Below are 26121 nucleotides of genomic sequence, written 5' to 3' on the forward strand. Positions count from 1 at the left end.
ATCTAATAACTGAAGTCCTTTATTTGTCTAAAACACGAAAGGAAGTAAATATCTTAAACTGAAGTTGCAATTTAGTCATAATAGTGGAGAGCTCAACTCTCCAGATAAGTGTTGCGGATTATCATGCGTAGATTCTGAGTTTAGTTAGAATTTTTTAAAAGAACAAAATGCAAAGAAAGAGTTCTAGATGAAATCAATCTTTTCCCAAAAATGATTTTCAAATATCAACACCGAAATATTATCAGGTCCATACCCACCCCCCCCAATTGCTCATGTAACCCTTGCCCCTCTAGAAATCACTGCAGAATCATCATTCAGGCTTTCATTGTTAAACTGATAATAGCTTACACGTTTGCTTGTTTTCTCCGTCTACGTACTTAATACATAAGTTGCCATTCTAATTCTTTTTTCTAAATTTTCCCAGACCCGTTAGTTGTTGCACTGGCGGGGGCGGGGGGGGGGGGGGAATTGCAAAGTATTGATTCCCCAAGTTTCAGGGCCTGAAAAAAGTTTTGGAAAAGTATAAAAGATAACGTGTAACTACTCCCCAAAGCTCGTAATTGGTAGCTGCTGGAGCAGGAGATGTGTGTCGACAGTGTCTCCGAGAACTTATTCTCACACAGCTGTTTATTCAGATAGCGTGGGGCGCGTTCATTTACATAATAAATTTTTTTTTTTTTTTTTTTTTTTTAAGCAGCAAGGTTGAGTCAGACGGAGCAGTGCTCCTCTCAATTGTTGCATTTAAACCAATAAGGTTAGAACAAGAGAATAGCTGTGGTTTGCGTTGCAAAAACAAAAAAAAAGCCCCGAGGCTCCACGGGCAGACCTACAAGGCTGCGCAAACAAATCGAGGGATGAGATTCTGCCGTTTCTTTGTCTAGGGTTCTCAGATGCTATCTGCCGCCGCTGTTTGGTGGGGAAAGAGCGCAGGGCTCGCAGCGGCTCCTAAACAGATCGGTGGGAGCTGATGGCTCCGAGTTTGGGGCGAGGTAGAAACTCTCCAGTGCCACTTCCGACTTTAAGCCTTCCTGTTGCCGTCCACTGTGGCGGTTTTCTTGCTGGGGAAAGCGTTCTCGCTCAGTCGCTCGGCAGCCCGAGCCTGCAGCAGCGGCCAGGCGGCCGTCCCCGCGGCCGGGCTTTCCCCTGCAGAGGCGCCCCGCTTCCAGCAGCGCGGGGCTCCGCTGGGAGCGCCTAAAAGCCCGCACGCGTCCTTCCCCGGGAGCAAACCTACCCAAGGAATGGAGGTCTGCTAAACCAGAACGTTCGAGGGAGCACGTTAAAAACTGGTGGACGCAGCAGATGTAAGCGCTGTAAGTACAAGCTGACGGTTTGAAAAATTGTAGGGACTGACAACAGCTGTCCTGTGGGCAAAGCCCAAGATACCAGGAGCGCCGTGAGTAATTGTTTGGATTTGTTTTAAACTAAAAACATGAGGGCACGGGCAAGATTATGACACTTTGGACCTGGGATTTTATGAGCCACAGGGTTCCATCACAAAAGTAGAATTCTTAACCCCCCTGTTAGCTCCGCGACTGGCATCATTAAGAGACAATTACAAATTAATTGTTAGCAATTACTGTGGTTGTGATCTATGGAAATAGAGTACACGGCTGTATTCTTGCAGGGAGATTACTTCATTATCTCTCCTGAATTGCTGCACAAACCTCAAATATTCTTGAGCGATATGGAACAAAGCGATAAATACCTATGTGTAATCTCCATTGCAACACAGATAACTTTTCCTCCACACCTTAGGTTGATATGAGAAAATGAGGGAAGAATTCACATTTTGAAAGCACAACAGATAAAAATAAATTGAGACCACTTTTTAAGGAAGGAAATCCTTTTGCTTCAATAAACAAATTTCCCCCACGTTATATGAAACAGGCTCGTCTTCTAAAGGTGAAATAATAAACATTTGCTAAATTAATATACTTTTCGCTTATTGACGCTTTAGATGACTGGAATGGACCTTGAAACTTAAAAGAAGATTCTTCAACTTTTGAATTACCATTTAAAGTATTTGTCATTCAAAATCACTATATTACTAATGACTCATGGGCTTATATTTCTTGGGAGGAGTTTTTGAACACATTTAAGTCTAGCTTTTGCAAGAATTCAGTAAATTCAGACCTGCCATTGAATTTAGGCAAGTGTTTTCATGTTGCATTTCTTAAAAAGACAAGGGTACAAAAAGTTGGTAGTTAAGCACAAAGTGTAGTTTTATAGAGTTGGGATTGTTTTTTGTTTTGTTTTGTTTATGCGTCTTTCAAAGTAGCTTTTATTTTAGGCTTCTGTGAGTGTTTTCACCCACCGTTTGGGGTTAGAGCACATGCATACATGAATAGTCCTGCATTATCAAATATTTGATATTTGACTTTCTTGCTTGCTTGAGTTCTCCTAAGGCCCAGAGTGTTTAGTAAATGAACAAACAGCCATGGGTTTTCAATCCTGAAAATTCTTCGTGGTGACAGACAGAGAAGCCTGATTGAGCCACTGTTCAGTTTTAGAGTGCCAAAAGGAAGTCAGCTGCTATGTGAGTTTCGTACACATGATAAATGATTTTCTCAAAAGAAAATTTCCATTTGAATGCGAAAATTCCTGTTATAAGAATACACTGGGAAGAGGAAAAAAAAAGACTTGCAGTGAGAATAAAACCCTCTCTTCCATTTAATCAGATAGCAAAGGCATTTCATTCAACATTTTCAATGAGTGCTCATTTTGAAATCAATCTTTTAAAACTATGGTGGCATCAGTGTCATTTAAACACTTGTTTTTGTTTTCATGGGGACTCGATGTTGTCATTTTCTTCAAACGAGGTATGTCAAAGAGGAATACAGCCTGCTACATTAAGTTCAGTAACAGCATTGCAGCATGGAGCATTTTATGGAGTCTTTGATAAAGAAGGAAATAAGTGTTAACATTTAAAAGACATCTTCGTCTTCCTAGGAGTTCATTTTGATTTTACGTGTAGATTTTTATCACAGCATTGACACCAGAGTTAGAAATCTTGATTGAGGGAGATTTTGGCAAGAATATACTCTGATGAAAAAGCAGATCTATGCCTAAGTCTCCTTCTTATAAAATACATTCTGATTAGAAAATTGCCATTGTCTTTCAAATTTGGGAGTACTCAGGTTGATGGGGGGGGGGGGGTGTCAAAAGCAGCCTGCCTGCCAAGTCTATTTATTTAGATAAGTTCAGTACTTTCACTTTGAAAATGTCTTTTTAGTTTTTGGGGGGAAAAAAAGTTTTAAATTATAGCCATTTTATAAAAATTGCTTCTAGCAAGCAAAAAAGCCTATGGAAAACCCATAATTGAGACAAGTACCTACATTTTATTTGCTCTGTGCTGCTGAGATTTAGAACCCCTTTCCATTTACAGTTTACTTTTCACAGAACATTATTAACTTTTTGGCTTCATACATGATCTTCTGTCAGATGCTTTTGATTTGTAATTTAGCAAAGTATAATAAACAGTGCAAAAGTCATGAATTTTGCTCTGCGTCCTGAGCTCTGTGGTAGGGAAAATGTGATAAAATGTGTACCTTAAGTCTTGTTTGATGATCTCTCAAAGCAAGTTTGCCTTCTGGAAATAATTTCTGGGGTTGAAGAGCATGGTATTAACAGATTTAATGTGGCTATTCAATGGATTGGCGAAGTACTATGTGAGGTTTAACAAAATGAGAGAGACAAATTGAACATCAACAAAAGTTACATCTGTGAAGAATTATAAATTTAATTAGAAAAAAGGCAAACTTAAAAGACCTCATTAACTAATCAGAAGTCAAAGTTACTAGTTTAGGATTCTTGAATTTAAATTCTACGACGTTCTGCTATCTTTTTTCCTCTTTGTATTTCTGCAATTCTCAGTATGTATGCTGCTGTGGGTATTCTATACAAAGAGTTTTAAAAAGCATTAGAGTGAAGTGACTTCATTGTAATATAAGATGACTCTTTGTAATGTTAGGGGAAATATTTTTGTACTCATAGGAACATTTGAATTAAAAATACCAGATTAGAAGAAGACAAGAAACGTATTAAGTTTATGGATATGAAGCAGAAAATATGAGCTTACTGAATGCCTAACAGCATTTTCCTGAAAACCATGAAATAATTTTTTTTTTCTCTTTTGAGTGGAAATCTGCCTAATGAATAATTTTTGAAACACATTATGCTCTTGGACCTTGAAAACACAGAAACTTCCAGCGATATTGTCAAACATAAGAGAAAATCAACACCAATCAGAAATAGGTGTTCTTTTTAGATAAGTCATTATAAGAGCATGTTTCCTTACTGGCCTGTAATCTTGTACTACACATAAAAAACTAAAAGCATGTGAAGTGTAGCATTTTGTAAACTGTAACTAATTTTGCTCACATCTGTGTCTAATTGTTGTCTGCATTCGCATTCTTGAGAGTAGATTTATTTTTCCTGGACCACGATGTGGATTCAGCTGACCAGCCTAAGTGAGGATTAGTTGTTTTAAAGTTATTTTGATTAAAGAGTCATTTTTAAATACAGTAACACACAACACATGGTTTAAATAATCCTTGAGACACAAAAGAATATATCTGAAGTATACTTAATGAAATGAAGATCATGGATATGGGCTTTCAAAAATTGTAGTATATGAAAGTACAGTAGAGACTGAGTCAGGGCAGCATTAAAAAAAAAGTGCAAATGCATTTTTTTTCAGTGAGAAAACGTGGTCGAAAAATTCTTATGTTGAAGTGCATTTTTAAGTTTGACTTTGCAATTTAATGATAGGTTCAACCACAAATATAAGGATAATCAAACTTTCAAAGTATACAATGAAACCAAAATTATATTTCCAGGATTATACTATCTAGCCAATGTTAAAATAGGAATGTATTTTAACATTTAACAGAAAGTGTGTTTTACATACTCTTTCCCACAATTAGGCCAAGAGAGTTCTTAAAACTAAGCTAGTTCTCACCTATAATTTATTCCAGGTGTATAAAAGCAGGGGAAAAAAAAGGAAAAAAAATTATCCTCGTAGATTGCTGCAGTTTCTAGAGGAAAACATTTAATCTTACGTGAGAACGTTAACAAAAATTGCAGCCGCCTGCTATCACAAAATGATATATATATCTGCAGGAATTAAAATTAAATTTTCACTTACTACTCAGGCGTCTGTTAATGATTTTCATCCTGCATGTATTCTAGAAACACATACCTAGAAATTTCACATAATGTTACACCAAGGGATCTAGACTTCAGCAGTGCACTCTTCGTGCCAAAAAGGTAGAATTCCTCAATTTCATAAATCATAATTAGAAAATAACCGGACTCAATGGCAGAAATTTGCTTGGATCAGTTTAATGCCATTTGAGATGCTTCAGTTCTCATCTTTGTTCTGTAGCCCTAATTGATGTCAGTTCAGGTTGAATGAAAATGCACATCAAAGATTTGGAATTCCGAGTCATTTTAAGTGTTTTCCAGAATGCTCTCTACTGCGAGGCGTTAGTCTGAGCTTGTAAACCAGCAGCCCACCCTCACCTGAGCTTATCACCTGCTGGCGGTGTGCGCTGCCTCTGGAGGAAGAGCAGTAGCTGGCAGAGCCTGCCTGTGAGCCTAAGTTAGTTGGTTCATCTGGAGACAAAAGGCACCAAAATGCTGGCTCCCTGGGACATTGAACTGATGATTAAGCTCTCTGTTCTCTTGGTTGAAATGACAGAAAATTAAACGGAAAGCTGACTGCTTTTTCTGTTTTAGCAGGCGATGGTGCGTAAGCAGTCACTGAATTTCAAATTTGCATGAGTACATGAGCACACGTCACTCAGTGATGTGACTTTGGGGTATGAAAACTTGCCTTTGCCATTTAGAGTGACATTTTTCAGCATTGCCTGAAAGTTGCCCAGAAGCTGTTTCAGTAAATGCTACATGACGAATAGTAAATATAGGAGAAACCACCATGGTAAGGAGGAGAAACTGTCAGGAGTCAGGGGTGGGCGGGAACTCTGTTTCAGCTGGTGATAGCAGAGAATGGAAGATCTTCCGAGGGTGCTGCAGGGTTAATTCTTGAACTGCTGTGAAACACACTCATTTTGCTAATAGCTATTTTTCTCCAAGCACCTTTTCCAAGCTGCCTGGGCAAGGCTGCTTTGCATGTTGATTGGGGGAGGGGTAATCCCGTTTGCAGCTGTCATAGGCCAGTGATGAATCACTATCCCGTCATTTGGCTGCCTTCCCCCTTGACAAGGGGAGGAGGAGGGTAGACCTGCAGGAGGAAACAACAGTGGAGACCTCAACTTCAAGACAATATGCCTTTCACTGCTGCAGTATCCTCCTTTTTCTCTTTTGGTTAAAAGAGAGCATTGTCGTTCTCAGCCATGTGCTCTGTATAATTAAGAGCTGACACTGAAGCAGAGTAACAACAGCTTCTAATTTCTTACCCCCGATCACAGGTGCAAACATCTCAAACCAGTTCAGATGTTGCTGTTTCCTCAAGTTGCAGGTAAGGATATTTGACATTTTTAGAGATTACCTTTCTGTGACCCATATCTATTTTTGTCTAGTATTTCTTAATTATTTCTATTAATAGCAACAGCCTCTGTTGGAAATTACTTAACAATTTGTGTGTGTGCGCGCTTGTAAAAAAATTTTAAGTATGTAGAAAGGGAATAGGAGCCTGGGTTTGAAAATGATTATGGGCTATAGTTTCTGGTGTTAGGTAAACTGTGAATGTGTAATGTGAATTAGGAGAGAAAAGTTGGATTGTAAGCCATTTCTAGTTTGATTTAGAAGATGGGGGAAGTAAAAACTCACTTTAGAAGTTACAGGGTTCATATTAAGCTGCTTTAAAAACTATTTACAGTCAGTCTAAATGCAACCTCTAAAGTAAAATAACTAGCTTTTATTAACCTGGTGGGGGGGAGGAACACTCTTCACTTCAATGGAACATTAACACCCCCCCCTTTTTTTTAAGAATAATACATAGGTTTAAAATAAAGTGAATGGGCCTTAGATTTTTTAAAAAAAAATTGGCTGTCAGAAAACAGAAGGGTATCTAGGTGTGGTTTTAGTCGCTTTAAATAAGCCCCCCTCCTCTCCATGAATAGAATATTAAATATACACGGATAGCTCTGCAATTGTGAACGTGAGTGGCGGCTTTACCATCATTTTATAAAATCAGCAACTACTGAGTCTAAGAACTTGGGGGCAGGGGGGGAGTATTTAACCTTTTATATGGTAAAAATGCAAAAGTGCAGCATTGAGGTAGAATTGTTATTTCCCTGAATAAGTGACAGCTGAGGTATTCCAAGCGCTAATGCTCCCAGGGACTCACTGTATGTTGGCCTTATCCCTTTTCAATTGGGCACGCTGTATGTAATCCACAAAGCAAACAAGTGAGCCGACATCATAATGTTTTAATGCTGCATTTGTTTCAAGGGAAACAGAGGAACAATTAAGCAGTTTGCCAGAGTAAACACATGCATCAGGACTATCTCTTTCCCTGTCACTGCACTATGGGCCTCAAGTGTTTTATTTGGTTTGGAGACCCATTAAATTACAATTGGGTGGTAAATTATAAGGGAGTACTGGTGCTAATTTATGAAACAGATTCCATAGACAGTGACGCTTCGTCCTTTTATACCTGTTTACATATTTGTCTTTTACAGAAATAACGCCTCTTTTTTCAATTTAAAAAGAAAAGCATGACTGCATTTTTTTTTCCCCTTTGGAAATTAAACTTGACGTAATGGTCTCACTGTGATTTGATGAGCTGTGTAAGAAAAAAAGATTTTTCAAAGCGCCATGTGAATATTTGGTTAGCTAGGTAAGGCCAAGGACACCTTTGAGCACCACATGTTGGGAAAGCATGACTGAAGGTAAAATGTAAGGTGAACTGTTTGGAGTCTAAGAAAACAGATACAATGGGACTTTTGTGTGAATGTGTTTCAAAGGTGTCAAGTCGTTAGCGCATTAAATACTAGTGTTATGAATTTGGTACATCTGTCACACGGAAGGCTTCTTGTCTTTAGGTCTATGGAAATGCAGGATCTAACCAGCCCGCATAGCCGTCTGAGTGGTAGTAGTGAATCCCCCAGTGGTCCCAAACTCGATAACTCTCATAGAGATAGTAATTCCATGACTCCCAATGGCACCGAAGGTGAGTGTCTGCCTTCTCGCTATTTGCTTTACACCTTGTTTCTTCGTCAGCGTATACTTTGTTATATACAAGGGGGTTATGATTTCAGTTGTCAAACCCATGAAACTACTGTTCTAGTTCCCATTTGGGTCGTTTGACTTGTGAATCAGTATTCATCCTTCAGTTAGGAGCTGCACAGTATTAAATTATTGTAACATTAACAGACTGGTTCTATTTGGCATAAATGGACACACACGTATATGGATGGGTGCGTAACGTTTTTAACTTTGAGTGTTTTTTAAGCTTCTTGCTGATGACTCTTCAGAGTATAGTATTTGCATTGTTTTGTTCTCTGAGCAATGAGAATTTGGAATTACTTCCTTTCCCTTTTGATACTAAATATAACAAAATGGGTTTCAACGTAACATTGGACTGGATTGTTTCTAAATACCGGTAAAATTGTGTGCCTAATGTTCTTGCGTCTCTGACCATTGAGATATAAGCAAATAACAAAACAAAAAGCACCCTTGTTTACAAATATACAACCTTATTTGGGAGCTACATGAAATTTATTGTCTTCAGGATTAGAGAGTATACCTGAATAGTTGTGTTACAATTATTTTGTAAGTTAATACATATTAATATTTATGTAAATTTTATGTAAACACCTACTTTAGTCCATAGATTCCTCAGTCTAAACAAGTAAGTAAAGCTATCCGTGTGCATTGTGAGCTGTTCTGCACATTTATTTAGGTATTATGTATAATTTTAAAACTGTAACATATGCAAGTATGTGTTACATATTGTATTTATTTCTACTTTAGCCTGTTGAAAAATTGCTGCTTCACACACGATATTTTTGCTTATTCCTTACTAAGCCTCAGGACCTTAATGAACTTACAGCATAAGTTTCACTAGAAGTTCAGTGAATTATCCATGTTAGAATTCCATCCATCCATAAACAACACCCTTAACCATCATTTCCCAATCGCCATGGTGATCTTTTATCACAGTTCTTAAAAATAAACAAAACTAAATGCCATATAATTGTTTGTTTGGTGCAGTATTCCAGCACGTATTGGTGAAGCCTTTTAAAACTAGGAATGTTAGGACATTTCTGATCCTAGAAAACATATAAAGTGAATTGATTCTGATATTAGATACCTTCATTTCTATACCGACAGTGGTGATTTTTAATGTGTAAATAGTCTGTATTTTGCTTTTTGAGTAAATACGTTCGTTACCAGCGTTGCTGAAAAATGGTCACTGTCAAAAGTAGAAACTCCGCTGATCTAGCAAAAAATAAAATAAAGAAGAGAAACCTCTGAATGAAGTTGGCTCTTCACCTCAAACTCTTCCCATTTTGACAGGCAATCAAAAAGACACTGAAATTATTTTTAGGAAAGCAATTCTGGTATTGAAGTAGGTTTCGTAGAGCAAATAAAAAAAAAAGTCCTTTTTTCTCTCCTTTGGGATTTGGCTTCAGGTGGAAGTGTGACTGCCACACAGTGTAGGTTGGACGTGTGCAGTCTGAGTGTAGGTCCTTCGGGTGGGGGGCCCCAGGCCGGTGTCCTCGTGCAGGTGGCTACTGACAGGAGAGTCAGAGGGGCCACAGGTGCAAACCTTAAATAGTCCTCATCGCTGAAAAGTCCAAATAAGACCATCATTTAGAGTAACTTAAAGAAGACTATGTCTAATCATTTTTGCTAAATAGAATTTACTAATACGTATTGGTTGGAGTAATTATGAAATAATGCATAGTGGTAGTTCATGTACGTATAAACAAATGAGGTGGGGGGGAGGCATTTTCATTTTGTCATCATTTACTGGCAGATTGTCTCCTACAGAATAAGAACCATGTAATACTGAAGCAGAGTCTGTGATGGGGACTGCCCCCTAGGAAGGCTTTGTGTGAATGACGTGTGGTTTGGTTTTTAAGGACATGTGGAGTGGTTATATCTTTCCAACAGTTTGTTTACCTTTAATAGCTTGATATCAGGTCCGTATTCAGGAATATGTGTCTTCTACCATTTTTGCATAAATGGTTCAAAAGAGTACGATTTTGTAGGTAATTGTGGAATCTGCTGAGGCAATCTGGCAAATACTTTGAAATTACTACTTATCCAGAAAAATTCTTAATGATCTTATGTTTTAGAAATGAATTTTTTAGACCTATTTCAGACAAAGGCAGTTACGCATTTCGTATTGTTTTCAGGGATCTTACCTGGGTTTACTTTGTAACGGCTATGGTAGTTAAAGTGGAGTTAGAAGGTACCAATATAAAATAAATTCTCCAAAGAATAAAGGGAATTTTCATCATTCTGCTTGGAGATCCAGTTTTATTTTCGTATATAGTTTGGAAATACGGTTCTAGACTTGCTTTATGATCCATGTTACATGCCTGTTTAGATGCAGACTCTATCAGAAAGTTCTGAGTTATTATTAAGTTTGTGAATCAGTTCATCAAGCTGCTTACGCGTTCTGTAACACATGTGTTTCCTTACCCCCAGTCACCGCTAGAGGAGTGAAGGTTAAAATTAGTGAGCTCCTAGTGTCTGGCAAGCTTCCCTGGGATATAATCCTTATAGACTTTCCTAGTCCTTCTTTGAAAGTCTTCTTGTGAAACTAGGACTGTTTACCAATGAATTAGAAGAACGAAAAACAAGAAATTCATTTAAATGTAAGAGAGCGTTTAAAGTATCAATCATCTCCCCTAACTCCATGACAAATATTTTTAGCTCTATATGCCATGATTTATATTTAAGTGACTTCACTGCAACTGAGTTGAAGCTATTCTCCTTAATGAGGTCAACAAAACTTCCATTGAGTTGACACAGTTGTTGGCTTTGCCCGCGTTTATATAGGTTGTCTTCTCAGAGCCATTTTTTACTTCCTGCCCCCACTTGTCCCTATAATGAGGCTAAGAAAACACGAAAATCTCCTGTATCAAAAACCATAACTTCATCTGAAGAACAAACAAGAAGGGAATGGAATGGAGAGGCTGAGATATTAAGTTTCTTCTTAAGTCGGCTGCCAAATTATCATAAGACTCAATGTTTGTAGGTTCTGTACTCACAGGTTAGTGCCTATTTTCATGGTTCATCTAAGGGATAAAGACAGACAGACACTGAGCTATAGCCTCAGATACTGGGCTTTTTTATTCCCCAGATGAAATGTTCTTCAGTTAGGATGGTTGTTTACTGTTTCATACTTCAAAAGTTTCAGCTATTCGTATTTTACATTCTATTCCAACCTCTCTGTGAATCGTTACCGTAGTTAACTGTTGGTTTCTCACAGTTTATCAACCTTGGAGATAGAAAGCATAGATAGGTAAAAAAACAAAATAGCATAAATGAATGCCTGAGTTGCACTGAAAAAAAAAACAAACAAGTGATATGTTTCCAAATGAAGTAATAAATATTTTAATTACTCTTAAACAATTACAATTTGATTTGGAGGAGACTCATGGATAGTTATGAAAACTATGAGCAACTGTGGCTTTCTTTTAACTGTTTGGCCTATTTTGGGGGGGGGGGTGGGGGGCAGTTAGTTTTCCAAGACAGGATTGAAGAGAAATTTCTTATTAGATTGTAACAGCATAATTTTTAAGACCTAGGCTTCTTGCTGGTGATGCTCGCATTAGATCTATATTAAAGCACCGAATCTGAGAGGATTCCTAATGTGTGGATATATGTCAAGCCTGTTGACGTCTGTGTTGTATAAGCGTGCAAAGTTGTTGGGAAACCTTCCTTTGGAAGGATTCAGGGCCGTAGCAGTAAAAGGAGTTTTATTTATGTACCTAATTAAGGCCTTGTTTGCAAAGCAGTGATTCTTTCCATCTCTGTTTTTTCTCGTTGTCTTATTTCCATGGGAGCCTAAGATTGGTCAGTTCATATATTGCTAGTTTGAGTGTTTATTTTTGCTTGTCTGGGGAGGAAGACTGGGGAAGGGCAAAAAAGAAGCGTGAGCAAGTGGAACTGAGAGCTCGAATTCTGAGTTTTTGCTATTGTAAATTCAGATTCAAAGTCAAAAAGAAGCTTAAACTTGTCTTAAAGCAGATGAATCTGCCTTTAAGTGACATAACACCACATGCGGTTGAAATCTTCACTACAAACAGGGTTTCAGGAATTCTGATGGTAATTCAAATAGTAATTTTGAATTGGTATATCAGATTCCCAAGGTGATAAGAGATACAATCTTGAATTAGGTGGCTAAATTTTCTGCATTTTAAAAATTTATTTAATTGTGTATTGCATATTTTAGGATGATAGCTTAATTCAATTTTGTATTACCAGGAGCTATTTTAATGTTGTTTTATCATTTCTACAAAGCTCAGAACACCAACAAATGATCTGAATTTGTTTTTCTCGCTGCAATATGAATTTAGTGAAAAAAAGTTATATGCAACTGGAATATTTTTAAGAAATCTTATAAGAAATATGTAAGCTGGAGTGAATGTGTATAAAATTATGGTTTGAGGCTGCATTTTAAAGGCTACATTTGTATATTTGTGGTCAAATATTCTGTTGTCAATAGAAACATGGTAATCTAATTTTATTATTGTTTACATTCTGCACATGACTTTCTGGAAGATTAAGGGACATTGTGAGTAAAAGGATTTCTAAATGACATTTTTAAAGTTTGCCTGTAGCCACATAATTGGTCTCTTATAAATTTTTCACAAGGAAAAGCCATGAAAGGATGAACAAAATAATTTTAGGATTTAGTGTTTGTCTATATTGTATCCGAGAAGAGTTTTCACATGCCTGTTACTAATTAATAATGATAATGGCTAATGTTTATAAAGAACTTAATGTTAGTCTTTATGCTGACCATTCTCCAGGATTTGTTTCATTAAACTTCAGAAAATTCCTGACATCCCAGTGTCGTGGTTAAGACGCTGGGTTTGACTCCCAGCTCCACGATCACTAGCAGGGTTAGCTTCTGTTGGGCTCAGTGTCCTCGACTATAAAATGGGTATCAGAGCAGAAACCTCTCTCAGGCTTGCTTTGAGGATGATAAGTAAAACCTGGGGCACACTTGGGACTTCCTAAGTACTCTGTATTTATTAACTTCTGTACCATATCTAGACTTGTATGGTACTATTACTGTTTTACATACAACAAAACAGAGCGTTAGAAACTTCAGTGCCAAGTTTAAAGGCACAGGGCTTATAATTGGTACCACTAATACCTGACCTAGTATTTGAATCCAGTTCTGAGTTCAGAGCTTGGGTTTTAAAATCTCTGTATTAGTCTGTGGAAAGAATACATGATTCCCATGCCCGGCCAGTGTCTTTTCTGACACCTTTGTACTAAACACTGGTGCCTTCCCCTTCCACATGGACGCCTTCTCAACTGGAGAACACCATTCCCTAGCAAACAGTGGAGCTGTAAAATGGCCTATGGCAGAGGCTTTGATGACGAAAGGACTTCGTTATGAGGCCACGTCCCCAGGGCAGTTATATTCTGGTCTTTAAGTTCTTGTGTGCGTGAGTGTAGGAGATTTCTTCTTGGTGCCACGCGTGCAAAGCATATTGCATCAATAGGTTAAGTTTTAGGGGATTGTCTCTTACTAGTTTTCAAAGCTTTAGACTTAATTATAATTCCATCAGCCGTCTCTCTCTGTTGGCTTCCCTGGGATCAAACAGAGATGGGAAGTCCTCTCTGCTTTTCATTACAATAGTCATTATTATATGCACATTTGGATTGGAGCAGTATTACTGTGAAATCTAAAAAGCGGTCACAGTTTTGCTACTGCTCAGAGTAACCATTTTCTACCTCAGAAAATATGCTTAAGTGGATGGTAAATTTGGTCACATTTCTCTTAGAGAACCAGGCTATGTTAACTAAGCAAAGCTCGAAGAAGCAGCTTAAGTGGCATTTGTTGGGGGTTCCATAGAAACAGCGGTTACGGAAGCCAGGATATGGGAGCACGGGTGCTATGTTCTAGGAGCAGCAAGTAGCCGTTCAGGCGGTGTGGCCGGGGGAGAGAGGTTGACGGGGTATAAGAGGCGAAGTCACAGGATACAGGGGTGGCATGTGTAGGGCCTTGCACATTGGCAGATGTACTATCGCTCATAAATAGCTTTGGTAGGAAGAATAGGAACTCCAACGCTTATTGCCTGAAACTGTGCTCCGAGTACAGAATCAGACTTCTTGATAAACGGACTCTATGTATATAGTATTCTCTTCTTCCCCAATACCTCACAGTTCAAGAGAATCAGAGTTCTATGACATCTCTTCTCTAGCTGGGCCAGAAGTTAGGTAGCATCAGCAGTCTGTACCTCCCTTAGAACATCCTATCTTCTGGGAGAAATTCCTGGTTCCCTCCAGGGAGATTGTGTGAACCTTTAGTGAGTCCTAGCATTTAGGCTAATTCTGAATCCTTCACTCGTGGATTCCTTGCTTTAAGTGATTCCCAATTTCTTTTGATGGCCAAAGATGCCTTGGGGGTGAGCTGTGTATAGGTAACGTGACGGGTCTATGTGTGCCCACTTTGCTTACTTGGAGTAAAGTCTAAGAGGGACTCATTTTCCTCTTTTTGGCTCCAAGGATACAATATAATAGGAAAAACAATGACAAATTTTCCGATTTTATTTTGGGTAGGCAAAAACATTATCTGACACATAGCTGTCTTCAGTGACTGCTGAATAATCAAGGACTTAGGCTGAGGATTTATGTAAAGTTTTAGGACCCCTTTTAGAAGTAAAAGGTGGTTGTTATGTTTATGGTAATTTGTTGGTTTTGAAGATTTTTTTAGTTTCATTTCATGCCTGAGACATCTCATTATACTGAAAAAGGGTGGATGAACTCTGGCAAACACATTCTAAGCTGATTTATTTATGTACTCCCTTTAAGGCCAATTGGAAACATTATTTTTCTATGAAATGAATCAAAATCTAAAATGCTTACCTGTTTTATCATTGCATTGATTACTGATCAAGGGAATTGTGAGTGGAAACAATACTTTTTTTAACAAAATGAGGACTATAAAATGAATTGCCTAAGTTATTACTGTTTCTTAAGCATATCAAGAAATAGCATACCTGATTTTATCTGCAAAAGAGTTACCTTTTATGTACCTAATTTCAAAGAGTTTAAATAGCACAAGTACTGTGCTGGAGAAGAGAATCAAAGACACGTCAGACCGATCTCAAAGCTCACATCCTTCACACTCTGAAACATGGGCTCCCTGATAGCCAAATAACTTGGTCCTTACTGACATAATTTATCTGCCCTAAGAAATTTTATGTTACCCTAAGTGGATGATTCATTGAAGGAAATACAACATCCGTTTATATGTATGTTTCACTTAGTAGAGTCTCTAGGTTCCTTAAAGGCAGGGATAAACCTGTTCACTACTGTGTTCTCGGCATCTAGCAGAAGGCTTGGCTGTGATTAAGCAGTCAACACATATTTGTTGAATGAATGCCTCGTATGACTAAGCAGATAATGCAGGAGAGTGATTATAAGAGACAAGAGTCACTCATTTTATTTAAAGGCATTAATAGATTCAATAAGTATCTAAAGCCTCGTTTTCAAAGTTTGAAAATGATGATTTCACAGACCAATTTATATAGTAATTATACAGGCCATCCATTCAGAGAACATCCACAGTCAACATTGCTGCTGATTTTTAATTTGATCTGTAGTAACTGACTTGCATTTGACCTGTACTAATTAATTTATTAATGACAACTGCTCTTGGACTTAATAGTATTAAGCAATGATGAAGCAACTTCCACATAGTCCAAGAAACACATGAATTATATAAAGATCAGGCAGTTAGTACACTTAGATTTAGTATCTTTACAAGATGGTAAGGTGTCATGATTGGAGGTGAACATTTTATTTTTTTAATTAAAAAAAATTTTAATGTTTATTTTTGAGAGAGAGCACAAGGAAAGGGCAGAGAGAGAGGGAGACACAGAATCCAAAGCAGACTGCAGGCTCTGAGCTGTCAGCACGGAGCCTGATGCAGGCCTCGAACTCCCAAACTGAGAGATCATGACCTGAGCCGAAGTTGGACGCTTAACTGACTGAGCCACCTAGGTTCCCCATAGGAGGTGAACGTTTTAAAAGTGAGGAAAATTCTGGGGTGTCTGGTGGCTCCGTCAGTTAAGTTTCTGACTTTGGCTCAGGTTGCGATTTCACAGTTGGTGAGTTTGAGCCCCATATCGGGCTTCGCTTGCAGAAGACAGTGCAGAGCCTGCTTGGGATTCTCTCCCCACCCCCCCCCACCCCTCCGCTTGCATGTGTTCTCTCTCTCTCTCTCTCTCTCTCTCTCTCTCTCTCTCTCTCTCAAAATAAATTCAAAAACTTAAATGTGAAGAAAACTTGCAAGGGCAAGGATATATATACATACTGCAGTGAAAAGTCTCTATGTATGAAATAATATATATCACACTGTATATCCACCATTACATCATTCAAGAAAGATTCATGATTTGTGTCTAGAAATTTACCAAATATCATCTTGCCAAAGAGAAGTTTACAGTCTACTGGATTTGCAGACCTATAATCAGATGACCACTATACTTTATCACTAGGGCTATATTCTGCAGAGAGGTGGGGTCCTAATTATGACTGGGGTGATCGAGGATGGTTTATGCACACAGGTAGTACTTAAACTGAGTCTTGAAGAAGAGGTGGAAAAACACCGGGTGACAAGCCAGGAAGGAAGAAAGAGCATGGATTGTTCGGCTGTAGCAAAGACATCCCTAGTCCCAGGGGTGTGTGTGTGTGTGTGTGTGTGTGTGTGTGTGTTTAGAGAGGGACATGCACGCAGTGCGTGCCATGGAGCTAAGACAGTAATCACCCAAAGCAGAGGAGGAAGAGCCTTACGTATGAGGTTCAGGAGTTTGAATTCAATCCTGTGGGAGCTGGATGATTTGGAGGCTCATGAACAGGAGCGTGATATGATTGAGTCTATGCTTCAGAAATCCATCGAATGGTATCTTGAAACTGTATTCAAGGGATGGTGGGTGGTGAGAAAAAATGCTGGGTGAAAAGCTAGGAGGACCTTTTTGTCTGAAATAATGTACTTATTTATATGCTATTATTTCAGTTCATATTTACATGTAATGCTTGCCTTAAGTGGAGAATGCATAATATTAAAAGTATAGAAAAGCAGTATTGCATGGTGGTGAGAACGTGGGTTTTGCAGTCAGACTAACTCTGGCCAAAAAAAATTCACCGTTTTGCTATTTACTAACCATGTAACGTGGGTTTTGAGAGGCAGCAGAGCAGGGGTTTGAGAGAGGGCTCCGAAGCCTTGTTGTCAGCTCTGCCACTCACCAGTTAGCTAAGTGTGACGCTGAATAATTAGTGAACCGCTCTGTGCCTCTGCTTCCTTGTCTGTGAGACGAAGATAGTAATAATAGCTGACTGGGGTGCCTGGGTCGCTCAGTTGGTTAGGCATCTGCTTCTTGATTTTGGCTCGGGTCAATGATCTCATGGTCTGTGTGATCGAGCCCCACATCTGGCTCTGCCCTGAGAGTGTGGAGCCTGCTTGGGATATTCCCTCCCCCTCCCCCTCCCCCTCCCCCTCTCTCCTTCTCTCTCTGCCCTTCCCCCGCTCATGTGGGCATGCACCATCTTTCAAAATAAAGATGAATAAACTTAAAAAAAATAATAGTACGTACCTGTAGGTCTGCAAGGATGGTTCAATTGGTGAAGCGCTTAGAACACAATGTGACTCCTAGGAAGTGCTTAATATTTATTGGTTATTATTATTACCATCATCCTCATTATCATCATCTATGATCTCTGAACCTCTGCTTTGTGAAATGGAGATTGTAGTTTTATCATGGTATTATGGCAATGTCTACTTAAAATACTGAGCATAGTCACTGGCATCTACCATATGTATTCAAACACTAGCAGCTATTATTAAATAATTAAAAATGTTACATTAAAAAAAACTCTACTGGGACTGGCTACTGGGTCTCCGTGGGTGGGAGAGGATATTTTCTCCTCTTCTGATGTCCCTCACATTATCCAATGGCTGTTTCAGGTACTCTGAGTACCTGGGCTACCTAATAAGTACTTGCTCAGTTAATACGTAATAAAGGTAGGGTTTATGTCTGAATATTCCTGCAAATGGGTGAAGAATGGGAAAATATAGGGGAAAAAACATAATCTGAGATGTAAATTTGGTAGGTTGATTACATTTTAGGCAAGTAAACCATTTTTCCAGATTGATATGATTGAGGTTCTGAGTCCTAGCCAGCTCATCTGCTTCCAATCTTCATACACTAGTTTATTTTACCATCCGCTAATTTGCAACATACACTGATACACTTTTATTCAATGCCCTGGTATTCTGGGACTTTTCCTATGGCTGTGCCGTTTTTGCTGATTGTTCAGATTTCCAGCAGAGTGATGATTAAGGATGATCAAGGCCTAATTAGAAAATGTTTGACTTTGTACTTTTCAAAGATTTCGTGAAAGCTATGGTAAGTCAAAGAAATTTGAAACTACTTGCATGACCTTGGGCTAGTTTCGCAAACACCTTGAACCTGCAGTTTCCTCACCTTTGAAAGGTGATGATTATAATATTTCCTAAAGTTGCCATGAGGAGCAAAAGAGGCATTGCTTGTAAAGTACTTAGCACAACGTGTGACCTATAGTAGGTACTCCATAAACATCAATTTCTATTTAAAGTCTTCCTTTTTTGTTCTGAAACTCTACTGAAATATTGCCTAGGTCATTAATTGAGAATTCTTAATTGAGAATCTACTGAAATATTGCCTAGGTCATTAATTGAGCATTGTTCATTGAGAATCTACTGAAATATTGCCGAGGTCATTAATTGAGAATTGTTAATTGAGAATCTACTGAAATATTGCCTAGGTCATTAATTGAGAATTCTTAACATAAAGGCAGTCTTTTTGTACTGTTTTGCCATGCTCCATCAGTGTAACACACTAAAAATAGATCCCACTTTGGAATCTGAATGTAGGGATCTGTTAAAATTTATTAAATGGCACGTTTCAGGTCCGTGTACTTCATTATATATAAATGTTAGTTAACAGAAGAACCAGAAACAAATAGGAATTCTAGCTAATGGTGTGAATGGTGAAGTATTGAGGAGAAATAGATGGTGTGAGCAACTTATTTTAAAAGCATGTGAAAAATAAGATGGTTTTATGAGAAATAGGTATGGAATAGTAAATATAGTAATATGTGAATTATGGGATTTAAGCAGTTGGTTTATGGCTGTTCACTATATACTTCTTTTAACTTTTCTAGATGTATGAAAAATGTTATAATAAAACATTCGTGAAAGAAGTGAGCCTACAATACTTAGGAAGGAAACATTTATTTATTTATTTTTCATAAAGAGCTATTCCAGATTCTAACAGAAATACAAAGAAGTAAACAATACTACTGCTGACTTAAGGAGTTCACAGTGTAGGTGGGGGAGATAAGACTTTTTGAAAATTTAGCCCAAACTAAAAGGTCCTAATATGTCAATTGGATTATGAAGCTGAGAATTTTCCATGTGTGACTTAGCCATCTCCAGGAGTTTTAGAGCTCGTACTGAGGTCAGCAAATTCTTTTGTGCCAAAAGCATTGTCTGTAAGATGAGGAAATTAACAGGCCACGTATATAGTTAATTCTTTTCACACGGGACCTTCTATTTATTAAAATGCACATTTTCAGGTCTGAAATTTCACAGTGGGTTTTTGTCATTATGCACTTGCTCAATCAACAGATTAAAAATAGACTGTCATTCGTGTTCTGAAATACTTTGGTGTTAGAAAGAGGGCTTCATTCTCAAGAAGGTTAGAAGCCACTGATCCAAACAAAAGTGCTCTCAGAGTTTGGAAAAAAGAGCTCTTCAGCTTGCTGAGGTCTGGCCAGGCTTCAAGAAGGAGATGGAATCTGAGCTGAGTGTTGGGAAATGGGTAGAATTTGAATAGGTTGAGAAGAGATGGAATGCATTCTAAATGAGGGACCAATCTGAACAAAGGTAGGATAGTTTGGGAGACCGTGAGGAGACCAGTTTAGCTGAAGAAGGAATTGATCGTAGATAAGGTTGGAAGGATCAGCTGGAGACAAACTGTGGAGGACTCTGAATACTAGACTGAGGAATTTGGACTTCATCCTGGAGCCAGTAGAGAAGCCACAGAATATTTTGAGCAAGGGATTGATATGGTGAAAGTGTTTTAGGTACTAATCTGGCAGCAATTTCAAGGATAGATTGGAATGGGGGAGAGATGAACAGTAGTCCAGAGGCTCATGCAGTCTGCCCAGATTTTGTGTCAGGAATCTGAGCCTGGGTGGCAAGAATGAGAGTTTCAGGAGGGGAAAGTGAGGTTTCAGGAGACATCTCAAAGGAGCCGCCCTCCTCTACCATGTGGCATTTCTTTTACTAAAAAGAGTCAGTGGGTCTAGACCTCTACAGAAGCCGTTGCACACTGCTGCTTCAATATGGTACACATGTCACACTTGCTGTGAATAACAAGTTTTCAAATTGACTAACATTTCTTATTGGCCATGTATACAGTCAAACTCTAAGTTTAGTCTATAGGTGTTGATTTGACTTTCCTGAGGTTGTGTAAGGTATGATATTTTGAAAACCTAATACTTTTTCTATTTTCTACCCTCTTTTAGGCAAAAGAGGATGGCCCTAGCTTTAAAATTTTGGTGATCACCAGATGCCAGACTATAGAACCAATAGTCACACATAAAGGCACACCTCATTTTCCCAATGGGAACTAACTAAAGGCAAAAGCACTTGTTTCATGGACATATACGTTGTTAGGTAAAGAACAAATAGTTAAATGGCTCCTTACAATATTTAATTTATTAACTCAGTTCTGTGTCTTTGAAGTGTCCTATAAAATCTAAATTTTCAGATATTACTGTTTCCCACCTTCATATTTCATGCGGTAATTTTATTCACTCTCTTCACATAGGCCTTTGGTATCTGGTATCCCTTACTCCCATCTTTTTCAGTCATTTGACCTAGTTTCCAAAGACCTGTGTTTCCACTTCTGCGTCATGGTTTGAGTAAGCATACTCATTAAATCTGTGAGTGATACAGCCATTGAATCCAAACGATAACTGCACATTATGGTGGCTGTGTATTTATTTTGTCCCACGAGCTTATATTTGTTATCTGTACAGCATAGTTTTGTGCAGTGTAGCTTTTAAAAGAGTTCTTTTAAGGCCTATTTATAGCAATAGCTAAGATTTGCCTTTGGGTGGATATGCCCCATGCATTATTGTTAATTTATCGCTCTTTCGAAGGATCCAAGCAGGGTCCTCTTTTAATATACAAAAATTCCAATGGTTGATACTATTTTATGTTAGTGTGTCTTCTCCAAAGAGTACTTGGTTCAAAACAACTTAATGACATGCATCCTGCAACTGAGAGGCTTTATAAGCACCTGCACATAAGTTGATTGAGTGATAATTTGGGAGGAATAAAATGTCTCCTTATGTTTGAGCATACATAATATAAATTGCCCTATGCAATGTGCCTAGTAGTATGAAGTCAGTTGTAAGTCAGTTGTACATTTTTACCTTTATTTATTCCCTCAATGAATATTGAGTTCCAACTATGTGTCACACATTGTATCAAGTTCTGTAGAGCTACAAAAATATGTAGTTCTTACCATAAAGACATTTATAATATATTAAAATGGATAAGGCTGAAACGTAAAATGAGGTAGAATAGGATGTATTTTCTGAAGGAGGTATAAATTCCCATTTAGTAGCTCATGGAAAAGAAAAATCAGTCCAGAGTAGTAGGTCAGGCAAGACTTCACAAAGCAGACAGGACTTTGGTTCAACCTTTAAGGAATTGTGTAATTTAGTCAGATGGAAATTTATAGAATGTTTAATGTTGGAGAGAAAGACATTAGCAAAACCATGGGTTTGAGGATGCGTTAAGGATCTCAGTAGGCCAGTTTGGTATAAATGTTGAATATATACAGTCCTGTGATTCATGACCTGTAAAATGGGATAATGGTGTCACACAGAAAAGTTAGGACAATTAGATGTAACTGTGTATTTTATAATACTGTTATATTCTTGTAAGTTAGTATTTGTTAAATAGAGAAGTAAAGCCAAAAAAAGGAAACAGTTTGGTGTTAGAGTGTAGGGGGGTGGGGCTTAAAAACATGAGAAAGGGATGTAACTTAATAGCTTAATTCAGGAGAACATGGAGAGCTAAAGACCTCAGAGCAAGGAGTGACTCCCTCAAATCTAAGCTATGGAGAGATCAGTATCTCTGCTTAGAGTAGAAAGAGCAGGGGCTGAAAGGCCAATTATCAACTTTTACAGGAGAATAGATATAATTAGGATAGTGGCTGTGAAATTAGCAAGAATGATTGGGAAAGATTATAGAGTGGTGGCAATTATAGATGCGGCAATAGGGTGCGAAGTGAAGGGATCTGGGAGAAACTGGGGTGAAAAGGAAACTTTCATTCTAGATGACATGACCATTACAGAGGGACAAAATGAATATTTTATGTTGGAGTAGGTGGAGTTTCACCCTGATCCAGGTGAAGGTGTTCTGTAATTGGGATGTGGTTCCCATGAAAAAGATGTGCAGGTAGATAGAGATTTGGGAGTCATGTACATGAAGATGATTTTTTTAAAAATGTGTGGCAAGGAAAGACTAGAGAAATAGGTAAGAATGGCATAGAATTATAAAACCACAGAGCAGGCAAAGGGAAGAAAATCCAGAAAACAAGAGAGATACGAAGGGGAAATGGGGGAATGTTGCGTGTTGTATTGGTCAATGGAAAAAAAAAAAAAAGAGGAAAGCCCATTCTGTGAAAGAATTAAGGAAAATCAGAATTGGGAATAGTTTGACCTGGGCAATTAAAAAAGTCCTTTTAGTAAAATAACAGCTATAAAGAAAGGGATGATGGAAAGGACTAAAGACAGAGTAGGTGATCCAGATGATCTACTCATCCAGAGTAGATGATCCAGGCAGATTTGTAGGAAACTTGGTGCTGAAAAAAGGGAGAGAAGTCTCATGGTTGAGAAAAGCCTTTTAAAAATTAAGGGAAACCTGCTTTTTTATTATAGTGGACACATCATGTTATATGAGTTTCAGGTGTACGACATAGGAATTCGACAAGTCTCTACATTATGCTGTGCTCACCACAAGTGTAGCTGGCATCTGTGACTGTACAACACTATTAAAATACCAGTGATTATAGGGGCGCCTGGGTGGCTTGGTCGGTTAAGCGTCCGACTTCGGCTCAGGTCATGATCTCACAGTCCGTGAGTTCGAGCCCCGCGTCGGGCTCTGGGCTGACGGCTCGGAGCCTGGAGCCTGTTTCAGATTCTGTGTCTCCCTCTCTCTCTGCCCCTCCCCTGTTCATTCTCTGTCTCTCTCTGTCTCAAAAATAAATAAACGTTAAAAAAAAAAATACCAGTGATTATATTCCCTGTGCTGTACTTTTTATTCCCCTGACTTATGTATTCCATAATCGGAAGCCTTTATTTCCTACTCCCCTTCATCCATTTGGTTTATTTCCTTACTCCCTTCGCCCTCTGGCAACCATCAGTTTGTTCTCTGCATTTATGGGTCTGTTTCTGCTTTGTGTTTTTGTTTCTTCTTGTTTTTTAGATTCCACATGTGAATGAAACCATATGGTATTTGTCTTTCTCTGACTGACTTATTTCACTTAGCATGATACCCTCTGGGTCCATCCATGTTGTCCCAAAGCAAGATCTCGTATTTTTTTTTATGAGTAAGTAATACACACACACACACACACACACACACACGTATATACACATACATGTATATATACACACATATTTATACATATATGCAGTTTTGATATGTGTGTATATACACATAATGTATATATGCATGTATGTATAACACATAACACATCTTCTTTATCCATTCATCTATCCATGGACACATGGGTTGCTTCTATATCTTGGCTGTTACAAATAATGCTTCAATAAACATAAGGGTGCCCTATGTTTAGTGTTTTTGTTTTCTTTGGGTAAATACCCAGATGTGGAATTACTGGATCATATGGTATTTCTATTTTTAATTTTTTGGGGAACTCTCATAACTGTTTTCCACAGTGGCTGCACTAATTTAGATTCATACCAACATTGCACGAGGGTTCCCCTTTTCCCATATCCTCACCAACACTTGTTATTTGTCTTTCTGATTCTAGCCGTTCAGACAGGTATAAGGTGATATCTCAGACTTGTCTGTCTTTGTTGGTAGAAAAGAAGTAACCTCCTGAGATGGAATTATTGAGGATTCTGGGAGATCACATAATAGAGTTTTGTGGCAAAGAGTGTATGTAAGTGGCAGTAAGAATAAAAATGTAAAAGGTTAAATCCTACTACAGGAAAGGAAACCTCCACTGAGATTAACCAGTAGGAATCAGAGATGTTGCAGGAAGACCACAGAAAGATTGAATGTAGCTTTAACATGCTTTATCAAATAGTTGGTTAGGGCATGTACTGAAGAGGATGGGGCATGAGGTGAGGATTGGAGGCTTGAGGTAGGTAGAAAAGACTCCATAGAAACTATTTCAGGCACAATAAATGGAAAAGGTTTGGTCAAGAAAAAGGATGAGTCAAAAGAACATGGAAAGCATACATGTTAGCAAATTTGGTCAGCGGGCAAATTGTGGCCTCATCTTCCATGCTCAACAATCCAGAATAGCAGTTGAAGAATGAAAAATAAGGACTTGCCAAAGTGAGGATTAAAGCCTGGCGAAAAAGATGCTTGGTACGAGATAACACAGGACTCTAAGGTAGCAGCTCTTGGTTCCAGACCGGGCTGGTGAAGTTGGAAGGACATGACATTCTCATGAGCAAGTCTAGTACCAGTGCACAAATGAAAAAGGTAGTAAGGATCCATAAAAATTAATGCAAAGTACCTGGTTTAAAGTAGGGGCTGAAAGTATATTTGCCACCATCATTAGTAGTAGCTCCAAATGCCTTTCTCCTGGGAATACTACCAGGGAGCTATCTCAAATGAAGACTGTTAAAAGCACCAGCTTTGGAATTATCAGCTGAATTTCAATCTAGCTTTGTTATTAACAGTATGAAAAGTTATTCAACTTCTGTGTATCTCAACTTCCTTATCTGTTAAGTGGGGGATAACATACTCAGGAGAGGGTAAAAAAAAAAATGCTTAGAAATCATTTAGCTAGGTCCAGAGGTCATACTTTTGTAGTCACTTTGTCATTAAAGTATCTCTTTTAATTAGGAGAAATCAAAGTCTTTCTTATGGGATACAATCTATTATATATGAGCTTCACATTAAAGTTAAGTTTATCCTTTGAAAACTAAATTAAGAATGTAAAGTCAAGCAACTTGCCTAAGAGCCAACGCAAGGCCATTTTCCTCAAGATGGCCAAAATCAAATTCAATCATACAGTAAAATCAAATCAAGGTAACTTGAATGTAACTTAAGAAGGCAGGACTAATGATGATTATAGGAGAAAACTTACACAGTAGTCCCTCCTCATCTGTGGATAATATGTTCTAAGACCCCCAGCACATGCTTGAAACCATGGACCGTACCAAACTCTACATACAAACTATGAATCCTAACTGCATTCCTGTAATGTAGGGGTCATTTAAAAATTTTTGTATGTGAGATAATTAAGATCAGAGCTCAAATAACTTTTATAAAGTCTTAAAGCGGATAACTGGATTCTTTGACTCCAAAACCAAAGCTCAAAGATGTTGATAGATGAGAGTTTGTGGCAGCCCTGGAGAGTAGCACGTTGCCCTGTACAGTACAGGCCTAGAGAACATGACTGAGCAAAGGAGTTGCAGGGGGGAGGGGGGCAGTGGGTTGTGAAGATGAAAGAGGCAAAGGGGAGTTTCTGAATAATTAGAGAATATTTAAGGACCTACTCAGGTCCTTAAAGTATCAGATAGAAGATTGAAGACTGGAGTGATGAAGACAGACTCTTGAATGGGGGCAAAAGAGAATAAAAATTGCTGTTTTCTACCAGACTGAAATCCTGTAATGAAGGAAAATGT

General features: G+C 38.3%; 1 protein-coding gene across 15 annotated transcripts in view; it reads left to right on the forward strand.

The window, feature by feature from the left end:
* Positions 1-26121, forward strand: part of EYA1 (EYA transcriptional coactivator and phosphatase 1) — a 354818-nt gene that overhangs the window by 181720 nt on the left and 146977 nt on the right. For 7 of the 15 annotated variants that reach the window (XM_086695354.1, XM_086695347.1, XM_086695348.1 and 4 more), the window contains 2 exons: positions 6432-6481; positions 8010-8137. In XM_086695354.1, the coding sequence (XP_086551480.1) occupies positions 6432-6481; positions 8010-8137 (178 nt within the window). Of the gene's footprint in view, positions 1-696; positions 1311-1337; positions 1394-6008; positions 6482-8009; positions 8138-18829; positions 19117-26121 lie in introns of those variants that run through there. The other 8 variants (XM_086695356.1, XM_086695360.1, XM_086695355.1 and 5 more) reach the window with 6 other exon arrangements.

This window comes from Puma concolor, chromosome F2, assembly GCF_028749965.1.
Source record: "Puma concolor isolate L17-30 chromosome F2, mPumCon1.1.hap2, whole genome shotgun sequence".
In the NCBI taxonomy this organism is placed as follows: Eukaryota; Metazoa; Chordata; class Mammalia; order Carnivora; family Felidae; genus Puma; species Puma concolor.